Below are 18,938 nucleotides of genomic sequence, written 5' to 3'. Positions count from 1 at the left end.
GACATATTTTAGTTTTTGATAGGTATTACTTTTTCTCTTCATCTTTTCTAAACCTTCTAGTTTTACCTTTTAAGTCAGTATATTGTAAAGTAGACATCTATTCTTGATCATGTAAAGCAATTGCTATTAACATTTTCTTCTACACCATGCAATAAATCTTCACGCATAACATCCACCTAACTTTAAACTACTATGCTTGTTTGTTTTCTTATTGCAAAATTATCCATATTACTATTTTATTTTGGCAACAGGTACACTTATTTACTCTAATATGCACTTTGGCCAGAAGCCAGTAGTCTGCACTGACAGTTGCTACCAATACCAGAATCATTGGAAACACTAACACATTGAGTACAGCATTACTGTCAAGGCATAGTCCCCAGCCAACACAATCTTATATGGAAGAATTTCATCTCAGATCTCATTAACAGCAGTAACAATAAAAAGTGTTACTGTAAGTAAATGGTTTTTATGCTGTAATTATTGTCAAGCCTACATTTCCCTCTTTTTCCTGATGCTAAGAAGAAACTCAGGGACAAATTTGCATATTAATTCTATCAGCTTTTTAGATTGTTGTGACATGAATTTCTAAGTCTAACAATTTTGGCACAAAATGATTATGTTTTCTATTACTGCTGACTATATATTTATATAAATGGCCTTGAATATAATTGTTAATAGGTCATAGAATAACTTAATTCATTAAAACATAAACCCATATCCTCTCTTGAATGAAACACCTATATAATATTCTTTGTTTACTTTGAATCTATTTCATAGACTTTAGATTTTTGAATATTTTAGTCTGTCTTTCAAATAATGCTTATTTTTGGCTATATATTTTAGATTTTCATGATTTTAAACTATTTGAACTTTCTATCATATTGTATCAACTTCTTTTTTTATATTCTCTAACCTCAGACTAAACCAACAAGGTACAAGTTTTTCCATGAAAAAATTATAACTTGCTCTAGATACAGCTATATTTTAGGCATAAATTATCATACGAATTGTTAGCAGTACTTTTTGCTGTCTTATTTTAAAATAAACTAAAATTAATATTTTAGAGTTCTAAAAATAGAACTCCATCATATTTATTTAGGTAGAAACAAATATAATTAGCCATAACATAGAAAATTTTTTCTAGATTAGACCCTACTTATAAGTACATACGGTCCACATAACAGAGCCTACCTAGGCTGACATAAAGATGGTTTATTCAGAAAGCAATAAAATGAGTCTACCTAAAACAATGTAACCGATAAATGGTTCACCTCGCAAGGGTATGATAGAATCATCACTGGGTGATGATGGCTCCTTTTCCCAGGTCTTATCCTGTGCCCCTTTAAAGTATATGTACATGAAGAAGTGTCCCACCAAAATAAGTGTGCTCAAGTTTATGTACATGAAGGCTCTCTAGTGCTTAATGTGTTTCGTATTAGAATTTAAATCAGAAAACCATTAGGGAAAAAAAGGAACATACGGAATTTATTTCTACACATTTTAGAAAACACAAAAATTCAATGCAGCTCTCCATTGTGAACAATACCATAAAATTGAGTCTGAGTTAGAGTTTCAAAATATGAAAAAAGGAGATTCCCTTTTTCCTATCATTACTAAGATGACAATTATGAATTGATCTATAATGAATATTAATTAAATGAATATTAAGAAATGACATTGATGAAACATTTATTGAGCACTGCCAATGTGCTTTATCCCACTCTTTAGACAAAAAAGAAAATTGCAAGGCACAAATCCATGGTACATTAAAGAATTTCAAGAAAATTGATGACTTCAGTAACTGGTTAAGGGTTAAAGAGGTAAATGGAAAAGAAGGGGAAAGCAGCCGAAGTGGTGATAATAAAAACTGAAGCGCAGCACAGCAAGTCACATCCATATCCCAGCGTGCACACCTTTCCACCAGACTCTGATACTCTGAACTAGTATAAGAAATTAGGTTACCGAGAGCTCAAAGTTCAAACTTCCAAGTCACAGAGAACACCAATATACCCCTCCCTCCTTTCACTGGATGACGTTTCACTGTGCTCAGTCATTTGTTGCCACTTAAAAAAGAGTGACAAAACAGAAAGAGCCCACAACACTTGGACTGCGAGGTAGAAACGCATAGTAAACTTCCAGACCCTAACAGACCTTTTGACATTGCTGAGTTGCAATGACTTGGATAAACGCATGTTCTAAGAAAAGGTTTAATATACTCTTGCTATTTAAGCCTTAGTCACCACATCCACAGTGCATACTTTAGTGGAATTCTTATCATTGTGGAAGCGCAAGCAAGATCAGAAGAGAATTTAATACAGCCATACAGCTCTGAGGGCTTTATGTGCAGAGATAAAGAGATTGCTGCTTCAGCAACACCATGACGCAGACAAGTTCAGAGTCACAACGGAGATAAAACAGAGGTAGAACTGGAGCCATTTGATTTAAATCTAAAGAGCGTGTTCAAAATTGCTCTTTTCCAAATAGTTTTGTTTTTCTTTGTCTGAGCCCACAAGCCTTGCTATTTATCTTCTTGGCATTCATAAAGGTTCATTTTAAGTGATATAGGATATCATAACAAGAGAGCATATTCCAGGAAGCACACCCCACAATCAGTCCAAGGGGCAGAATGGCCGTGTTCTTTCTTTATGTCACATCACTTCCTGTCAACAAATATCACTTTTACTGCACATTTTAATAATATTATGTGTGTTTAACAGTGGGATAAAGTAATTACCAACAGTTAATTTTTAAATGTTTAACTAATTAATAGTTTATTCTAAAACTAAGTTTTGGGTCTAGAAAACAGTCCAATCACTATGTTCCTGATTGGAAAATGCATTTACCCTACTGAAAGAACTAAACTGTGACATCTGATTCACCTGTAGGGCAAAATAATACAGTGCTGGAGAAATGATGCTTTGTAATGCTGATTAGAGAGTAACCAGGAGCAGCCACTCTTCATAAAGATGTTCACAAAGATGCTACTTATAATAAAAAAATAATGTTCTAGATATTTCTACTGTTTGAACTAAATTATGATATTTTCACATGAGATATTATACAGCCACTAATACTGATGTTCCATACTATATGGAAATAAACATTTAATTATATTAGCTTAAGTGTAAAACTACGAAGTCACATGATATAATAAATTTAATTACAAAAATATTTTAAAAGTGCACCTAAAAATCAAGAGGAAATTTTTAATAGTGATTCTATTAATATACCAATAAGCATCCTTATATAACAGATTACAGATTTCTATTTTTTGTTATTTGATATTATTTTTATAAATTTTATTAAAGTTATTTTGTAAGATTAAAATTCACTTCTTGATTTCCAACATAATACTTAAAATAAGAGTAATACTAGATGATATTAACTGAGCACTTAGTATTTACTAGGTATACTTCTAAACCATACTCATACATTAATTTATCTAATTCCATTCAGGAGGACAAATTATTAACGGTTTGCCTCATGTCACAATGTTAGCAAAAAAAAAAAACCCAGGATCTAATACAGATAGTATACTGCCAAATATTGTCCTACTGCAGTTGAACCAATTTACTCTCCCACATGTGTGAAAAATCCAGTTGCTTTACAGCTTCTCTGAAGCTTAGGATTTTTAATTGTCGTAATCATTATGACAGGTGTGTAGTGTTATTTATTGAGATTTAAATATGCATTTTCCAGATGAGTAATAATAGTAAGCACATGTCCAAATATGTTTACCAGTGATATGTATATGGATATATACAAGGTCTGTCTGGGGAACGTCCAGCCATTGTTAATATAATGAGAATGCTTTGTGCGTCGTCGATGTAACGTGGACGCAAGGAGAGTGGACTGGAATGCGCATTCATGAACAATGATGACTTTACTGCATTAGTGGGGGCGGTAGACACTGTTAAGTGAGCATGAGTACTGTGTGGCTGTCACATTCAAAATGACTGAGCAAGCAGAGCAACGAATCTGCATCACATTTTGCGTTAAGCTTGAACATTCCTCTGTGGAGGCTATTTGGATGATTCAGAAGATTGCAGCTGTGGGCAACTGGTGATTGGCAGCTTCATCTCAACAACACACCTGTTCATGTATCATGTCTTATGCAGAGGTTTTTGATGAAACCTCAAATCACCCAGGTGACTCAGTCCACCTACAACCCAGATTTGGCACCCTGCAACTTCTGGCTTTTCCCAAAACTGAAGTCACCTTTGAAGGTGAAGAGGTTTCAGACCATTGATGAGATTCAGGAAAATACATCAGGGCAGCTGATGGTGATTGGGAAAACTGTGTGAGGTGCCTACTTTGAAGGGGACCAAAGTGTCACTGTCCTATGTACAATGTTCCTTGTATCTTGTATCTTCTTCAATAAATGTCTCTATTTTTCATACTATGTGGTTGAATATTTTATGGACAGACCTCATATTGTTCAAATGCCTATTTAAGTCTTTTGGCCATTTGAATTAGATTTTTGGTTGCTTATTATTGATTTATATAAATTCTTTCTGTGTTCTGGACACAAGTCATTGGTCACCTTTCTGTAATGATTTGAAGGAAACAACTTGCCCACAGATCCACAGTTCATGTTAGAAGCTTAAGTTCTAGGACTCTATCCTTTTTGGTTTTCACTACTCTATGCTTATTTCTCATCAATTATCTTTCATACCTCACCTCATTTGAAAACTTTTCAATGGGCTCTCTGGAATCTTTGCTTAAAATAAACAAATTATTTTCTTTTCTAAGTCAGCCACTTTCCCTATAACACTTCTGAAAAGAGGTTGCTCATTGTTTCAACCATTATTGGTCCTGCAGTTTTTATGAGAATCTCTTGGCCTTCCATCAAAATTGACATTTCTCCAGCCCCACAGCAGAATCTCTTATCATTTGAGGTTCATGAAATTTAATTGTTCTCCTATCTACATTATCCATTACTGTCATACAGCAAGTATTGCATCAAGACCCTATGATTATCCTGGGTTGTTTTAAGGAGAATGTACAGTCAACTATCCTGAGTCCCTTGCCCTCTAACATCTAGTGAAACTTCTCTACACACAGTTCAGTGATCCTGATATGTGGCTGTACACTGAACCTGAGCATCCTCTGAAACTAACCTACTCTAAAATCAAACTTCATATCCTATTTGCTGCTACAGTCTTCTCTCCTGATTCCCTCAATTTCTCACTCTGTTAATGGCTTTTAACTATTCACATCTCAATCCTATAATCGCACTGTCATACATCCTGTTCCCTACTTTAAATGTATTTTAAATCACATAGCTAGCAGAATCATCTTTCTAAAACACAAACCTAATTATGTACTCTCCTATTCATATTGGATAAGCCCAACTCCTTGACAAGACAGGCCAGATTTTTCACAATCTCAGACCTTGTCTTGTTTATCTCTCCAAACATCACCTGTACTGGGAACTCTTAACAAACATTTTGTGGTCCCAAGTTCCCAACCTACTCTTTTGATGCTGAGACTATTTATGTAGATCGCACTCTGCATTTAACAGCTAAATCCCTATTTATTCTCTAAGACTTAGCTCAGACATCATTTCTTCAATAGAGTTTTCATTTACTCTTTGAATTAGCTGCAGGATGAATTAAGGTGGTTTCTCCTGTAGAGCCCCTGTATGTGAATATTTAGTACACCAACAGAATCTAGTTTATAAAAAATAAAGAACTGTTCTATTTCAATTTTTAGTCCCATTGACTTTGATTTAATTTTTTTATCCTTACCCAAGGGCATTTTTTCATTGCTCTCAGAGAGAGAAGGAGAGGCAGAGGCAGAGGCAGAGACACAGAGAGACAGAGAGAAATATTCATTGATGTGAGAGAGAAACATTGATTGGTTGCCTTGTCCTACGCACCCCAACTGGGGATCAAACCAACAACTTAGGTGTATGCCCTGACCAGGAACTGAACCCTCCACCTTTTTGTCTACTGGAGGACACTCCAACCAACTGAGCCACACCAACCAGGATAGCTCCATTGACTTTAATAAAAGGTAATGAAAAGAAGAAAGAAGGAGAGAAGAGAGACAAAAAATAGAAAGAATCTAAACTAGAGGTTTTGTATATAAAAGTAATATATATATGATCAGTAATGATTCTAAAATTACTTTCAAATAGAATAACAGTATATAAAGAGTGGATATTTTTCTATAATAAAAACTAAAGTATTAGGTAATCAAACATAGTCCTATATTTTAATTTATGAGCTTTAATAAGACATACTGATATCAAAAAGGACCAAATAATTAACCCCTTAAAGTACAGCATAGGGTATATAGTCAATAATATTGTAATAACTTTTTATGGTCAGGTAGATAATAGATAGATACTAGATTTTAGATGATAACTACATAATATATGTGTGTATGTATATGTGTGTATGTCTGTGTATAAATGTGTGTGTATATATATGACACAACTATGCTGTATACATTAATCCAATATAATATTGTATGTCAGCTGTAAATGAAGAAAATAAAATAAAAAATTTAAAATAAAAAATCAACCCCTTGCTTAGAGAACAAGAACCTAGCTTTTACATAATAATGTACAGAAACCCTTTTATGTATAGAGAAAACTAACAAGGGGCTAAATATAATAAAATGATTTTCATGATAATCTGCTTCATATTACTGTTCAAACATAGTTTAAATGCCACTCCTCATGAGATGCCTCAAGTCTTCTTTTACTGGTAGGGGCAGAAGAAAATGAATAAAAGTCTCCTTCAAACTGAAGAATCATTATAAAAGCATGTACTCCTGGATACCCAGTTTGCCTTATCATAAAAGGTATATATATATATATATATATATATATATATATATAAAAAACTTGGCAAGAATATAAGACTATACCATCATTCTATAGAAGCTGATCAAATTTAAAGCTTTCTCCATGAAATTATTCTAAGAATCAATGGGACTTCAGCCAATTCCACTGATTTCCGTGACCTAACATTTATATGCTATCTTTTAAACTGCTAAATGAGACCATTATAGTGAAGGAATATTTATGAATAGGATAGCAATAAAGTTATAGATTAGTACAGAGAAGTAAATAGCATTTATACCAACATCATAGTCTACTGTGGGTATAAATTTAACTCTATGCTTTCTATGGATAGAAGATAAAACACGACAGTAATAAGAATTGTAGGGTCAAAAGACAATTAACCATGATAAACAGCCAAAAGGGGTATGTTAGATAATGATGGCATCTCCAACAACATTTCTTTGTTACCATGGGGTGTTTCATGTGATTTTCTAAAATAGCATTCAATGCAGGTTAATGACATAATGGTAAGTACAAATTTAACGAAAGCAAATCTGTATGGAACTAAAACAACTTGAGTCTGCCTTGTGTTAGGGGTAAAATTTAGATCATGAAGCGTGAGTGGATTGCATGCCAGTCAGGCCATGCTCCATATGTATTGTCACATTGATTAGCATGGGACAGGTTTCCAAACGTGATCTATAACTAGAATAAAACATGCCTTCTTAAATGAAGTTGATGAAAGAGGGGACATCTGTTTTGACAATCAATTGGTAAGGGTTAGTGGCCTTTTATAGAATTTAAGTTGCTTATGAAGAGTCCAACTGAATACCGTGGATTCACTTTATAGTTGTTTGGAGGTGGGATGAGGGAAGACCAAGAAATTTACATTTGTATACAGTTCTGAAGTCACTTTCATCATTGGACTGTGCTTGTAAACATTTTTGCTAGAAAATTTTTCAAAGAAAGCATTATAAGTTCCTACACACATTAAAAAAGTCATAAAAAGTCTTGGTAAAATCCCTTACACTACATAAATTTTAAGCAATGTATTTTTATGACAGTATCCTTAAAATATGCTAGATACCAATTGCAATCCAAGAAAACAGTGATTATATCTGATGTATGGAATCATTGATAATTACATATTGATTTTAATTTCAGAGTAGTTGGTTTTAGTCCATTTCTATGGCAACAGGCACTAGTAAGAGCCACTGCCTGTGGAAGCCATTTGTAGTGAATGCTTATAAAAGCACATCATCAGGCAAAAAGGATGCTTACTTTAATAATCTCCATATCAGTTGAACATATAACTATTGAATTATTCACTTAAAGTTAATAAGAAGTGTTAGGGAGAGATGGAAAGGCTAAGAAAGATATTATAGAAATGTTGAAAATATATATAACACCTGAAAAGATATTCTCACATACCAGAAGGCTGCTTGACCTTGTAGTACATATCAGTAGGATGCCTCAGGTAGGAATTTGGGATATATACTGAGCTTATATCACTCATCCAATAACCAATCCTGACCACAGAATCAAAGCAAGGGAAAAGAAAAACCTCAATAAAACTACATATCCTAAGTCCATATTTTATATCTTTAATGTAACAGATATGATATTTTGCAACAACTGAGTCTGAACCTCACCTACTTTACTTTGAGAAACTGGACTTATAATTTTTAAGGAAGAAAACTGTTATTAAAGAATAAAAACCAAAACAAGCTATATTATTTGTGTGTACTAACAATTTTCTTTAAACAAAAGATGAAAAATAACAGCAGTGATGAGGTATGAATCATTCCTGGAATATTATTGAGAGTTTACAAATTGAAAAGTCTCAGAGGCCATAGAGTAGATTAAGCAATTTTCTGGACAGAACAACTTTATTAATTTGTTTAAAATATTAGTATTTAAACAGATAATGGGTTTAACATTCAATGTACCTATTTCATGATAAGAAAGTAACCTTTTATTTCTACTTATCCAGGCAGAACAACTTTTAAAGCAAAGTGTACGCTCATTTACTAACATATATACAAAATCTCAAAGGCTTTACAGAACGTCTGTACTTAGAGAATTACAAGAAGTTCAAATTATTCCTGATACCTAGTACGTAAGATGATATGTTAGGATTCGGTAGGTTGATCTAGTCAAACCCTTGTTTAACATGCTAGAGAGTTTGGAATTCGAATAAGAAATCACTGAAAACATTATAACATATCAATGTATTTAAGCAGAAAAATATTTTGTTGTCTTTTTGGAGTCAGAATGGGGGGGTCCATGGAAAGGAGGCAATTTAGTAAGCCTGATTCGAGGACAATCCTGGGGAACAATTTCTGCGGGTGGCCTATGAGGCAGTTACATTTGGGCTGAAGGAAAAACAATTAAGAAAATTAAAGTGGGCTGCCTAATGACTAATTTGATATTGAAGATGAAGCAGGTGATGATGAGTCTTAAGTTTCTAGTTGAGATATTAAGGTTCTATGAAGGGTGAGCCTGGTGAGCTCAGTGCCCAGGTTCTGGAGAGATGCTCGGTGGGCTGCAATCCTGAGTTGCTACTTCATAGCCACGTGACACAGGAAATGTATATACACCTCTGTGTCTCTGTTTCCTCATTTGCGAAATGAGAATAGTTACAGTACTCATCTCATGATGTCACTGTGAGGATTAAATAAACTCATACATATCATTATCAAAACTGCAAACCCTTCATAATGTCAATGGCTACCTCACTCTCCTAATCTGACACCAATAACCTTAATCCCAACAATCTTTGATTCAACTGTAATGTACAATGTATTGGTCCTCACATCCATTACTGTGCCTCACTCTTCTGTCCTAATTCCCTCATGTCACAGTTTCAATTCCACGGTCAGTTCCTACATCACTCTCACGCATACACTCTCCTTTTATCATATTTGATGAAACACAGCCTGTTAAGGCTGCTTATTCTGCTCCTGGACCTGGAATGTAATTGGAGAAATATAACTGTATATGATGAAAAATATGCTCATCTAAGCTTACCGATCTTGTTCTAAATTTATAATTATTAATAACAAATGACTTATCGTTACTCCCCACCAATCAATGATATTTCCTTGGTCCATTCTGCCCCCATTTTCCTAGCTGAGTGTTGTGTACCTTCTTCCCAATTCTCCAAGCTTTCCTGCCTTATACCACCCTTGCCCTCAGCAATGGCCCAGGTCCTATCGCTCTGAGAAAACTGAAATCTCGTATTTTCCCCACTGCTGCTCCCTCAACATGGAGGTAGATTATTCATTTTCAATGTAAGTTAAAGTCTTCTAATGACTTCCACCTTCATTCTGAGTAAATGCTAATAACTTTACTATGGCCTAAATTTCTCTACAGAACACAAAAATCTTATGACATCTTTGACTTTCTCCTCCACTGTTCCTTCCTCTGCCCACGGAGGCCCTAATTTCCCTGATGCCCTTCAGATATGTCAGGTTTTTCTTACCTCTGTGTCCTTCCTAGTCTTTCCTGGGAGGATCTGCTATCTGTGAAATTCTCTCCCCAGATTTCCACGAGTGACTCCCTCACATTTCTCAACTCTCCACTCAACTGTCTCCTTGATGGACTCTTTGTCGACCACATCTTCTATCACAGCCCTAACGTTTCTTCTCTTCTTCCCTCGCTTTACTTTTTTTCTTTATGTTTAAAATACAACCAGCGTTTTAATGTAATTTGGTACTAAATAATTACTTACTGCATTGTTTACTTTCTATTTCACCTTAGTGGAGTGAAACTCTATGAAAACAAAGATTTTATTTAAATTTTACTATTTCCCTTATTGATAATATTATCTATAATTCTCAATAAATATTTATCAAATGAATGACTGAATGTTTTAGCAGAGTAGCTGATGTAGTATCTGTACTCAGGAGATAAGTTATTATGATTATATTAAGCAATACTAATATATTGGCCATGTAAAACAACATGGGTTGCAACTTTACACGTTTGAGATTCAGAAGAGGATAAACTAAATATAAATATAAATAAATAGAAATAGAAATTGATAGGGTAAGGAATCAACTAAATAAACAGGATCCTGCTGGGAAGAGGTAAAGGCAGGAAGAAGTAAGCGTGGACAGCTGTGGCATGCACAGGGATGTATCAGCACAGGGCAGGTTGAAGCATGAAAGCCAGGAGAGATACTGAAAGGAAGAGATCTGAGAAACGGAAGAAGGACCAGGAGAGTATGGCACCACGGAAGTCAGTGAAAGGTAGAAGGTTTAGAATGAGATGGCCAGTAGTGCCTAATACTTCAGAGTATGTAGTACCAAGAACATTTAAAAAATAGCAAACAATGAGATACATATCATGATTGAAATGACGATAAGATTTAGTGATTGAAAACAAATCTTTAGAATCAAAATTGTCTAAAAAAAGCAATAAAAGGGTTGGCAAGATTGACAGAAAGATTCGCGCAAAGAAAGAAAGAACAGAACAGAATAGAACAAAAGGAATCCATCTCATGATTGACTTTGTGTGACCAGAAGTTGACACAGGTGGGCCAAAGAAGTAGTCCTCTGTCTCACCTCTGTCTGGCAGAACTGAGCAGAACTTACAAAGAAAACGGGATGATAGAGTGACATATTGGTTTAGCTCTCAGAGTTAAAATCTAAGCTTGAGAATGTATCTAAACTAGTAAAATGACTTCAATTTTTTTAAAAATAAAAATATGTAAAATTTCTGCAAGTCCTTTCTCTTTAAGAAGATACTGTAGAAGCATAAAAATGACACCAAAATTCATCTAAAATAAAACTGTTTTTACATGGCTCTCATTAATTTTAATTAATCTTATTTACTATAGGATGTCTAATAAATTTTAGATGAAGAAAGGAAAGTTAGAATTAGTTATTGCTAGCCTCAGCAATGTGAAGGTATTTTCCTTTCTATATTTGCAGTTTGAGAAAATGAAGTGTTTTTAGTAATTTTTAAATAAGGACATTTAAAATGCAACCAGTATTTTACAGGTAATTAAAAAATGAACCATAAGTGGGTGCAAATTGAGTAATTTGACTAATTTCTAAGTTGACCTTTAGAAAAGTATTTGTCTAATATTTCTTAGTTGTATTTTTATTACATCCAACTGAAGTTCCAGCTATGTAATTTTCATATTGTTTTTAAAATTGAAAACTGCATTATGGATATAAAATAGTTTGTTTTGTAAAATAACTGTTTCATTTTAGAAACAATTTGGATTTTGAAATGTATTATGAACATACATTTGAATATCTGAACATCTTTGAATATCTGCTTCTCTTTCTACCAAGGTTTATTCTTTTCAGTGTTACCTTATCTTCCTTATGTATTTTTCACCTGTGTATTGAATGAATTAAGTAATTACTTTTCTGATAATTTAATTTATTGTTCACTATAAGAAATAAAATACTCCTCATGGCAGTGCAGAGCTTTCTGCAAGGTGTCTTCAATCTAGGTAGCCTCTGACCTAGATGAGAGACCTCACCACTGCAGATATATAATGTGCATCCCCAGCAAAACTGCCCATAAGAATAAATTCATTATTCTGGGAAGCTAGATCTATAAAACATGTAAAACGTAGAGGAGTTCTGCCTATACAATTTCTGGTAAGTCCAGCATGACTAAGTGATAAAACCTGAGTCAGCTCCAGTTAGAGCACACCTTACTGAATGTTTAGTGTACCATGAAGGAAATAGGAAATACGGTGGGCAAAGGTGTCTCCTCCGAAGTAATGAGGTGTTTTATATCCATGCAGCTCTGCCTTGATCAATGCACAATTAGCTCTGGAAGCGTTTAGTGGTGTAGTCTACCAGTTAGTCATAGAAACCCCAAGTTGTACAGCAGGAGGACGAGAAGGGGAAACTCACCAGTACCACTGGACAGATTGTCGTGGGTGGTAAAATATGGTCCTTCAAGGGCCCGCAGTCGCATTCGGGTTTTAGATGAGAAGCACATTTATTATGCAGCTAGGAAAGGAGAAAGAGGACACTATCAAATGTTGCCTGACAAGAGCAAACACAGGACAGATTATATTTGAACTCGGAGATAGCCAGTACCTTAAAGGTACATAAAAATAATTAGAAGAACAAACAAAGAGGACCATAAAGCGATTCATATTACATTTGCCCTTATATATCTACCTTAAATAAAACATTTAGCAACTTTTGTGACCCAGTCTATGTATTTTCTAATTCTCAGAAATGTTTATACTAAAAATATACTTTAGGTTTTACAGCAAAAAAAAAAAAAAAAGCCTGGTTTCTTTAACAAATACACATTATGGTCCATTACAGTCTTTCCTTAGCAAAATCTTGAAACCACTGTGCACTGTGGATGCTTTTTTTTCTTTTTGACCCTCCTGTTTTCTCAAAGTCATTCCAAAGTGCACAGCTCAGTATGGGGCATAATTGATCCCATCATTAGTTTTAACTTTGTAATTCAATATGTAAATGTAACCAGAGATTCATCTCAGTAGGAGCAGGATATAAATATAAGATGATTATCATTATAAAAATGTATCTTTACATTGTATTTATCAGCCCTAAATTACTTTAGTGCATAATCATACAATGTGTTATTTACTTTTCAACATATATGAACCTAAACCAATATTTTTATCAACGTTGGTCAAAAGTTTAAATTGAGGTGTTATAATATAGTATATTAAATGGTGATTTTTTAAAAAATCGAGGTATTAGTTTGTATTGGAATCATACAGATATGCTAAAGTTACAGTTGTTTAAATGCTTTAGAAAAATTATCCTTGTTAATAAAATAGCTTCTAGTTCAAAACAAAAAAGGAACTATATCATTTTTCAGTTGTGAGCCAAAAGCCACCCCATTTAAGTCATGGTTACATTAAACTTCACAACAAACTTACCTATGTAACAGTTAGTTAGCGACCAAGGAGAGGAGTCCAGTGAGAGTTGATTTATAGTTGGAGACAGAACTCTACTGCAGGGGCATTTTTGTTGTCCTTCAGTCTAAAACACCCACCATGCTAACTCCCTGCCTTGGAGTTACGGCTACTTGTATCGTAACTATTCACATTAGAGTACATTATATGAAATACAAGTACTTTTACATGTTCATTCATAATTAGCAGCTCTGCTTGTCATAGGCATGTAAACTCCTTTAAAAAGGTGGTTTCATTTAATAAGGGACTATTGATCTTTATCAAGAGGTGTTGAAGATAAAGAAGCAGTTGAAGCCACATGAAAAACAAAACTAATTATATGAATACTCTGAATTGTCAAAGGCAACTGCGTATTTTCTTCAAAATAAAATTAGTGACTGGTTTAACTATATTATTAACTTACTGAACTTAATCATTTTTCTTAGAATATGTCATGGCCCTGGACTTTCGATTCAGAGATAACGGATTACCAAGTGTTGTGGGCTGAATTGGGTCCCTCGAAAGATACGTTGAAGTCCTCACCCCTGGTACACATAAATGTGAGCTTATTTGTAAATACATTCAAGTTCAGGTGAAGTTACATGGAATTAGTTTGCACCCAAATCCAATGACTGGTTCTTTATAGAGAGAAATCTGGACAGAGAGACAGACACGGAGGGCAGATAGCCATGCGACAGACAGGTTTCAAACCACAGCGTGGATGGGTCCTGCCTCTTCTATAAAATTGCCGGTGGAGCCCCAGAGCAAAGGAACTGTTATCTCTTTAAAAAGGTTGTCCAGTTGTTCGGTTATCTTTGCATTTTCTCAGAGTAAGACATAGAAGTCCTCAGGTCATTATTTTATGCATAAAACTTCCCATCTATGTTAAGGGAATCAGTCCCACATCTAGGAAACACATAAAGTATACACCAGCCTTTCCTGGAAGTGAAACAAACACTTGGAAATAATCTCAGAGTTTACGGCAACTTCTAAAGCCCCCTAATTTAGAGCCAGGTCTATGTTTATTGGAGAAAGCTGTCTCAAGAAAAGAAAAAGTGTGTGTGTGTGTGTGTCTGTATTTACTGAATGGAAGTGAGAAGGAAACTGGGGGTATTGTACTGAGAAGGAAGCAGTAGAACCTAAGAATGAAGGAGGAAAAAAATAGAAAACAAATGTTCCTAAGAATTTTGAGGGGAAAATTAAGAGAAATAAGTCAAGTTTCCAGGGAAAAGAAAAAAAACCCTAAATGACCTAAGTTAAAGGAACATTTGTTAGATTATACATTCTTATGTCTCTTACATTTTGAAATTTCAGGGTGCTGGATTATTTCCGGAATTTAGTAAAGCATAAACCTTTCTATTGGAAAGACAATGAAAACCTTTAAACATTATTGCTTCCAGCTTAATATTTTCACAAAAGTAGTAGCCCCACATGATACCAAAGTAAATAAATCATAGCTGTAATATAGGTTTATTTTGTTAAATTGAAGTAAAATGTCGCCCCCTCCTACTCTGGTGAGACCTGCCTGAGGAATGACATTTTACTACAACCAGGAGCAAATCACAACATGTTTTAAATAGAAAGTCAAGGAAACACCCTCGGAGAAGAAATGAGCAGGTATAAACAGTGGGATGTGAAGGATCAGGAGAAGTGAGCAGGAGAAGGAATAGAGACATTTAGCCCAGCTGATTGAATTATAAAGCTCAGGAAAATGGTCGCCTCAAGGTTAGAAGATAGTTAACATTGTTATAACTTACAATGTTTCTGTTTTTATGTTCTTAGCTCGTTAGATTTGCTGAAGAAAGACTGCAGTTCTAAGAGCCTATCTTTATAACTACAAGATGGCAAAATATTATAATATGAAGAAACCTAAGGTCCTGACTTTTTTTAAAAAAAGGGGTGTTAAAGTAGGTTTATGTCTTTAAGAATTTGTCTGAACTCACCCAGTATATCTGAAGCAGATTTTATGTTACAGGATTGCAGGAGTTTTTAAAAAAACGAATTTAAGTCACACATGTAAAATACACAATAACAGTAAGAAGGATAGTACACCAGACAGTAAACTGAACTCACTGAGGACCTCCTGCAAACTCAGCATTTCCTCAGGAACTGTGGGTGACTGGAAAAAATGTGATATTGGACCAAAGCTGGGTCGGACCCTAGACTAGCAGTGCAGTTGATGTTACAATACGCAGACATACAACCTCTGGAGAGCAACTCAGCCTTCCCTTTCTGTGTGGGTTAAAAATACAGAAGGGCCCTTGCTAGCGTGGCTAAGTTAGTTGGGCGTCATCCTACAAACTGAAAGGTCACCAGTTTGATTCTCAGTTAGGGCCCATGCCTGGGTTGTGGGTTCGGTTCCCTGGTGGGGCTCACACAAGAGGCAACAGATACATGTTTCTCTCTCACATCACTGTTTCTCTCCCTCTCTTTCTCCCTCCCTTCCAGAAAGAAAGAAGGAAAGAAAAAGAGAGAGAGAGAGAGAGGCAGAGAGAGAGAGAGAGAGAGAAAGAAAGAAAGAAAGAAAGAAAGAAAGAAAGAAAGAAAGAAAGAAAGAAGGAAAGAGAAAGTTATTTAAAAAATATATGTAAGTTATTCAGAAAAAATACCAGTGCCAAGGAAAATTTCAAGGAAGATATGGAATTTTATTTGGTCCTTGAGGTTTAGTAAAAATCAAAGTGGGTGCACTGAAGGGAATACAGTAAGCAAAGTAGCAGGTGGGGGGAGGGAGAGCATGGCCTCCCCAAGAGAAAGTCAACAAACATGCACAGTTGCATAGGAGGCTGTGTGTAGAGGGGAACGTTATATAAGCCATGTGCCTAACGGTCTGATATTTGAGGAACTGAAAACCAGGTCGGGGTAGGAGAAGGTGAGAGCTGCATTTATTATCACAGAACTATTATGGGTTGCTGAAGGTGGCACATGATAACAAACTAGTATTTTTCAAAGATGGTTCTGGAGGTGGATAGCAGCCTGAATTATAGGAAAAGTACCTTCTGTTAGGGAGACAAGCCAAGAGATTCTGATCTAATCTAGTTAAGAGGTGCTAAGAGCTTGCACTTGGGCTGGGGACGAAAACTCAAATCTGAGAAATCTATTTTAAGGAGGAAATTTTAAGTCTCGGTGATAGGTTGACTATAAGAGATAAAGGTGAAAGACAAGAATAAAATGAATTGACTTCTAACTCTATTTTCAGTGACTACAAGCATGATGGTACATGCTGATAGAAAAGAGAGTTGGAATAGTTGCTGTTTGTGAATTATAAAACATTCAGCTTAGTCTAGGATTTAGTGAGATTCAGGACCACATGGTTCTGGATGTTTTCAGCACATGTAAATGCTGCTCTGCCTTCAACTGGGCAACTGCAGATCCCTCCGGAGGTGAAGAGAAAAGGCATGAGTGATATTCATGGAGGGCCCTCTGGGAGCCTGGAGTTGGGTTTTGTGGCCCCCCCATAATATTTCACCCAGCTTTCACTGCAATGGCAATAGTCAATTACTGAGCACTTACTATGGATGAGGTTCTGCCCTAGACACATCTACTCATTTAATTATTATTAACAATCCTACAATACAGGTAGCATTAACTCTATTTCACAGATTAGAAAACTGCCCAAAGCCTTTCCACAGCTGGCCCCAGGCTACACAACTACCATCTTAGTTGTTGGAGACAGACCATCTTAAGAATCTGCTCAGTCTGGCTTCTGAGATGAAGGCCATTCCAAAAGCAATATGTAAACGGAAGTAACAGCATTTGAAAACCCTGACATGAAGTCCACTTTCATCCTCTGTGCTTCTCTCATGCAATCTATTCCTCCTGGACTTCATTTAGCTAGGCCTCTTCCTGGACATAATGTAAAGCTTCACATTGATGGTTCCATATCCCACCAATTTCACTTCTGTTAGCCCTTTGCCCTTTGCTAAAATAATAGCGCTTTTTGGAAAGTAGAAGAACATAAGGAAGTAGATTTAGCTTGTTTAAAAGCATCAGTCAAGAGCAAGTCAACTTTATACTAACATTTTCATACAGTGATTAAAGAAGAAACTACAAATTATACTAAATACATAAGTGGTCAAAGGTAAATTATTCTGTTTACCTTAGGTAAAAAATCAATATATTAATGAGTCCTTATAATTGCTTAAATTTTTTTAAAATGTGCACAGAAGCTAAAGTTACTTTTGAGAAGGCTATACATTTTTTTCAATATGAGAACTCTATTATTGCTCGTCTTGTTTCATGAACCAAATACCCATGGGACCCCCAGACATCAAGGTTTACAGCAAATAAGCTTGAGGTGGGGTGGGAGCCTCAGACACTGAGGCCACTTAGTAAGAGGACAGCCATTTATTTTCTGACTCCGCCTTACACTACAGTGTCCATGGTGGGCTCGTTTCCCCAGCAGAACTCGGGGATGTAAGGACATTTGCCGTTTGTACTGTGTTCTTCTGTAATGAACAGTAGAATCACCTTCCTGTACACACAGACCTTTAGTTAAGAACAAGATGGAAAGCCCTATTGTCTGAACTGATTTAAACATTAAAAAATACATATAATTTTTAAAATATAGCTTATTCTGAGGTATATCTCTTTTTATTTTCAAAGGAAGGGCCTACTTTCTTGCAAAATTAGGGCCAGGATCAAGACCAAATATAAATGTATAACTCATGAATAAAGAAATTGAGAAAAAACAAAGCAGAATATTAAACAAAAATAATTTCAAGATGCTATAACAGCAAGAGACCACTAGTAATGGTAACTTTGAGGACAGTGGATTCCATAGAATGGAGAGAGTGGAGCATATACAATACTTCATAAAGGTTAAATGGGAAAAGTAAGAGAGGAATCAAATAGATAAAATTCTAAAAGCTTTTATATTAGGAGAGGCACCAATGAATATTTTTAGAGTGTTCAAGCTGAGTATGCATTTAAAACACATGGATTTTTCTCAAGAAATAAAAAGTAGAGAAAAATAATAATTTAAGACATTACATTTGAAATTTATGAAGAATGAGAAAATAACTTGAAACACAAAGAAAAAATAAATTCTGATAGTCTCTAATTTCAGTTTGTACAGAAAATAGAACTAGTGAAAGATACACTATATAAGGAAAATAAGAGGAGCTGGCTCCTAAAATATCAGAAATAAAAAGTATATATTATCATAGATATGTAGCTAAAAATGACTATATTTAATGTGTATGAATTTTCTTAAAATAAAATAGTCATGCT

The 18,938-nt window shown here is 35.0% G+C and overlaps 1 protein-coding gene across 4 annotated transcripts in view; it reads right to left on the bottom strand.

Moving 5' to 3' along the window:
• The window catches only part of DGKB (diacylglycerol kinase beta), a 532,510-nt gene that overhangs the window by 389,386 nt on the left and 124,186 nt on the right, over window positions 1-18,938 (bottom strand). For all 4 annotated transcript variants that reach the window (XM_053927068.1, XM_053927066.1, XM_053927067.1 and 1 more), the window contains one exon: window positions 12,682-12,780. In XM_053927068.1, the coding sequence (XP_053783043.1) occupies window positions 12,682-12,780 (99 nt within the window). The remainder of the gene's footprint in view (window positions 1-12,681; window positions 12,781-18,938) is intronic.

This window comes from Desmodus rotundus, chromosome 6 (assembly GCF_022682495.2).
Source record: "Desmodus rotundus isolate HL8 chromosome 6, HLdesRot8A.1, whole genome shotgun sequence".
Lineage (NCBI taxonomy): Eukaryota > Metazoa > Chordata > Mammalia > Chiroptera > Phyllostomidae > Desmodus > Desmodus rotundus.
Note: the sequence above shows the minus strand (reverse complement) of the source record. Positions and strands in the feature narration are given on the sequence as shown.